The sequence below is a fragment of the Rutilus rutilus genome, assembly GCF_951802725.1.
Source record: "Rutilus rutilus genome assembly, chromosome: 3".
In the NCBI taxonomy this organism is placed as follows: Eukaryota; Metazoa; Chordata; class Actinopteri; order Cypriniformes; family Leuciscidae; genus Rutilus; species Rutilus rutilus.
In genome coordinates, this window is record NC_140211.1 from 500,121 (window position 1) to 505,120 (window position 5,000).

Genomic DNA, 5,000 nt, shown 5'->3' on the forward strand with positions numbered 1-5,000 from the left:
ATTCGTTTCGGAGTTAAAGAGAATGAAAGAGAGATATGGAGCATTTTATGAGTTTTCTTTAAAAGCTGAAAAACTGATCAATCAAACTGTCAGCACCATTTTTCACTCTTTCCTCCTTTAAGAAAGAAATTCTTTGTCATTTAAACACATCTGTGTGTGTGTGTGTGTGTGTGTGTGTGTGTGTGTGTGTGTGTGTGAGTGTGTGTGTGAGTGTGATGAGTTTTTGAGTGTGTGTGTGCTCTATGTAGGGATGTGTGTATGTGGGTTTTCTGTATGTTTAGTATCTAATACTGGATGATCTACTGCTTTTGTCACAGTGTGCACAGTGAATACTGTGTCCCACAATGCAGTGTACTCAACTCGTTCTTCCATTTCCAGTGTGATGAATGAAACACTGATTTTTAACATCTTTCTTTACTCATTATTTGATCAGACTGACAAAAGCTCAGGCATTTATACACAAAATTGGATTAAACATGCAAAATAACCATTGAGTTTAATTAAACACATTTTGATGATGCAACATCCGACTGTTATTCATTGCTGCAGAATTGCTTGTGTGAAGGGTTGCTGCTTCAGCTGTGCATGACATCATCACTGCAGTAATTATTTTGGTTTAATTAGCAGCCATAGATGGGATATCAGCCACGATAATGACACAACAGTCACCCAATCACAGCACTGAGGCCTCAGCGCTCCAGCCAATCACATTAGAGCATTGGGATTTCTGATTTCTGCTGCATCCGACGGCAGAGAGACGGAAAACACAGGCAGGAGCTTCCCGTTAAAGATCAATCCTGAATAGGATTCAAACTGTGTTTGACAGACAGAGAGGCAGAGAGACAGACGGCATGAAAGTATCTTCATATCTTCAGTCATTTGGCTTCTCCAGTAAATGTATCTTGATTTACGAATGGTTAAAGTGGTCATGAACTTGATTGTTTTATTATTTTATGTTCCCTGGGGTGCCCTTATAATGTTAGTGTGATTTTTACATGCATTTTTTTTTCTAGCCTGATTTTAGCCTTTGATTTGAACACTCTGTTTGAAGGGGCGTGTCTGTGTGAGACTTCAGTGTAAACGCCCACTGCTGTGATTGGCTGTGAGACTTCAGTGTAAACGCCCACTGCTGTGATTGGCTGTGAGACTTCAGTGTAAACGCCCACTGCTGTGATTGGCTGTGAGACTTCAGTGTAAACGCCCACTGACGTGATTGGCTGTAAGACTTCAGTGTAAACGCCCACTGACGTGATTGGCTGTAAGACTTCAGTGTAAATGCCCACTGCTGTGATTGGCTGTGAGACTTCAGTGTAAACGCCCACTGCTGTTATTGGCTGTGAGACTTCAGTGTAAACGCCCACTGCTGTGATTGGCTGTGAGACTTCAGTGTAAACGCCCACTGCTGTGATTGGCTGTAAGACTTCAGTGTAAACGCCCACTGACGTGATTGGCTGTAAGACTTCAGTGTAAACGCCCACTGCTGTGATTGGCTGTGAGACTTCAGTGTAAACGCCCGCTGCTGTGATTGGCTGTGAGACTTCAGTGTAAACGCCCACTGACGTGATTGGCTGTAAGACTTCAGTGTAAACGCCCACTGCTGTGATTGGCTGTGAGACTTCAGTGTAAACGCCCGCTGCTGTGATTGGCTGTGAGACTTCAGTGTAAACGCCCACTGCTGTGATTGGCTGTGAGACTTCAGTGTAAACGCCCACTGACGTGATTGGCTGTAAGACTTCAGTGTAAACGCCCACTGCTGTGATTGGCTGTGAGACTTCAGTGTAAACGCCCACTGCTGTTATTGGCTGTGAGACTTCATTGTAAACGCCCACTGACGTGATTGGCTGTAGGACTTCAGTGTAAACGCCCACTGCTGTGATTGGCTGTGAGACTTCAGTGTAAACGCCCGCTGCTGTGATTGGCTGTGAGACTTCAGTGTAAACGCCCACTGCTGTGTTTGGCTGTGAGACTTCAGTGTAAACGCCCACTGACGTGATTGGCTGTAAGACTTCAAGGTAAACGCCCACCGCTGTGATTGGCTGACATGTTTGCATATCAAATAAGTATTACAAGTGGAGTCTGTTAATCGCTTTCTGTATATAATTTACTCACAGTTTAAATAAGATTATTTTCATCCTACTAAGAGAAACGATGTGAAGTTGATCTTTTAGTCACTGGCTCGATTTGCTGATGCATAAACAGCATTGAACGATTTTGAGAGAAAGATAATCTGTCTGAACTTGAACAATTACACATCAGAAATCACTGATCACAGATCAGGCATTAGAATAAACATGATTACTTGCATGTTTGTGGCGTTTGCTGGCAGATCCATATCGTAAAAGTCTGTTTGCAAAGTCTGCGCTGGAATTGCAACTGATTTATCAAATAATCCACAGTGAAATGCACCGAATACAAACAAACAATCCACCGCTGAGACATTCACATTGTTGAAGAAAACAACATAATATTCTTCTGCAAAGATGGTCTCTCGCTGCCCTCTGACGTCATTAGTCTCCACCTTTTAGATCCTGTAATTTTCTGGCCTTGGTTTCAATAAAAGCTGTTTTTTCAAGGAAGTTTTTAGTTTAGTCAATAAAGTATTTTTATAGTATGACGACCTCTTGACTGTCAAAAGATCAAGGAAACTTTGAATTCTCAGTTCATGACCCCTTTAAATATGTGTGCTGGAAAACAAGACAGAAATCCTGAGGAAGAACATGTTAGCAGTGTGAGGCACATCAGAACACACAAGAAGAGCTTCCGAGCTTTAGACAGACAGACAGACAGGAGGGTTTATCCCAGGCTCGCTGGAGCGACGGGGATCAGGCTGTATTAAAGCTCACAGGCCAGTAAAAGGTACAGTGGGAGAGAGAGAGCGATTACACATGGATCCAGAGCCGAACACACACACGCTCCAGCAGATCCTGACACTTTTACTTCAGTCCTGCACAAAACAGACTGCTTCTGTCCTGATTGGTCTCCACTCGTACCTCATTTGCATACTGAATCATGATTGGTCTGTTCTTTCTCACATTAATGGAACTGTACAGAAATCTGTCTTCATTGAGCTCAATAACGACACTATTGTCGTCTGTAGAGATGAAGAATTTAAGTCATTTCATATGTGATGAACTTTACACAGTTATTGAACTGAACTGAATCAACACTGTACTGAATAATGACTCTATTGTCTTCTGTAGAGAGAGTGTGTGTGTGTGTGTGTGTGTTGGAATTGCCTCAGGCATCATCTGTATTCTTAATTTATATTTGTAAGGATGGCTGTGTGCTTTAGATGTTCTCTACATCTTAAGGAAACACTGCAGGGTGTATGAATTAATAAAACTGAAACAAATCACTAACGCATTAAAATATTTGCAGGGTTTTCAGAATCAGTGGCATGGAAACACAATTCACTGACGTTAAACCTCAGCAGAGCTGAAGCATCTTAACCTGGATGAGATGAAACATTAATAAATGTGTGGTTTAGTGGTTAAAGATCCGGGCTGAAATCCAAAAGGCTGTAGTTTTGAACTCTTCAGATTCGTGTAAAAGGACTGATCCTGCTGGAAAAATGAATGTAAGTCACTTCGGATGAAAGCGTCTAGAAATGAATAAATGAACTTGCAGTTTTACTGGCTGGCTTTTTAAAGCAGACTTCAGTTCATCTGCTCTTTCTCTTGAGGATTCTTAGATTTGCTAAAAGCGTTAATGAATACGGGAATCCCGTCGTATCCCTGATCCATGACATAATCTTCAGGACTGTTTATTCTGGAGAAGTGTGTGTGTGTGTGTGTGTCTCCCCTGAGAGCGTCTGCGGTTGGGAATACGACCAGAACATTTGCTTTGAGCCTTTTTCTCACCACTTTTACATGTTTAGAACTAATTACTACTCAGCACACATATATAAACATTATTAACTGAGATACATACACTCACCTAAAGGATTATTAGGAACACCATACTAATACTGTGTTTGACCCCCTTTCGCCTTCAGAACTGCCTTAATTCTACGTGGCATTGATTCAACAAGGTGCTGAAAGCATTCTTTAGAAATGTTGGCCCATATTGATAGGATAGCATCTTGCAGTTGATGGAGATTTGTGGGATGCACATCCAGGGCACGAAGCTCCCGTTCCACCACATCCCAAAGATGCTCTATTGGGTTGAGATCTGGTGACTGTGGGGGGCCATTTTAGTACAGTGAACTCATTGTCATGTTCAAGAAACCAATTTGAAATGATTCGAGCTTTGTGACATGGTGCATTATCCTGCTGGAAGTAGCCATCAGAGGATGGGTACATGGTGGTCATAAAGGGATGGACATGGTCAGAAACAATGCTCAGGTAGGCCGTGGCATTTAAACGATGCCCAATTGGCACTAAGGGGCCTAAAGTGTGCCAAGAAAACATCCCCCACACCATTACACCACCACCACCAGCCTGCACCGTGGTAACAAGGCATGATGCATCCATGTTCTCATTCTGTTTAGGCCAAATTCTGACTCTACCATCTGAATGTCTCAACAGAAATCGAGACTCATCAGACCAGGCAACATTTTTCCAGTCTTCAACTGTCCAATTTTGGTGAGCTCGTGCAAATTGTAGCCTCTTTTTCCTATTTGTAGTGGAGATGAGTGGTACCCGGTGGGGTCTTCTGCTGTTGTAGCCCATCCACCTCAAGGTTGTGCGTGTTGTGGCTTCACAAATGCTTTGCTGCATACCTCGGTTGTAACAAGTGGTTATTTCAGTCAAAGTTGCTCTTCTATCAGCTTGAATCAGTCGGCCCATTCTCGGTAAAGAGTAAATGTCGGTAAAGAGTGTTGATTCGGGTGTTTTGATTCAGTGAATGAGCTTGTGTTCTCTCCTTCTCTCCGCAGGGAAAGAGGAATCGGTCGCCACGTTCAAGGGGAACGAGTTCTTCTGCTACGATCTGTCCATGACCCCCATCCAGAGCAGCACAGACGAGATCACGCTGTCTTTCCGAACGCTCCAGCGCAACGG

At 43.0% G+C, this 5,000-nt stretch overlaps 1 protein-coding gene across 2 annotated transcripts in view; it reads left to right on the forward strand.

Annotated features, from left to right (window-relative positions):
* The window catches only part of nrxn2b (neurexin 2b), a 499,069-nt gene that overhangs the window by 277,474 nt on the left and 216,595 nt on the right, over window positions 1-5,000 (forward strand). For both annotated transcript variants that reach the window (XM_084404964.1, XM_084404965.1), the window contains one exon: window positions 4,877-5,000. This exon is cut by the window's right edge and continues 178 nt beyond it. In XM_084404964.1, coding sequence (XP_084261090.1) covers window positions 4,877-5,000 — 124 coding nt within the window. The remainder of the gene's footprint in view (window positions 1-4,876) is intronic.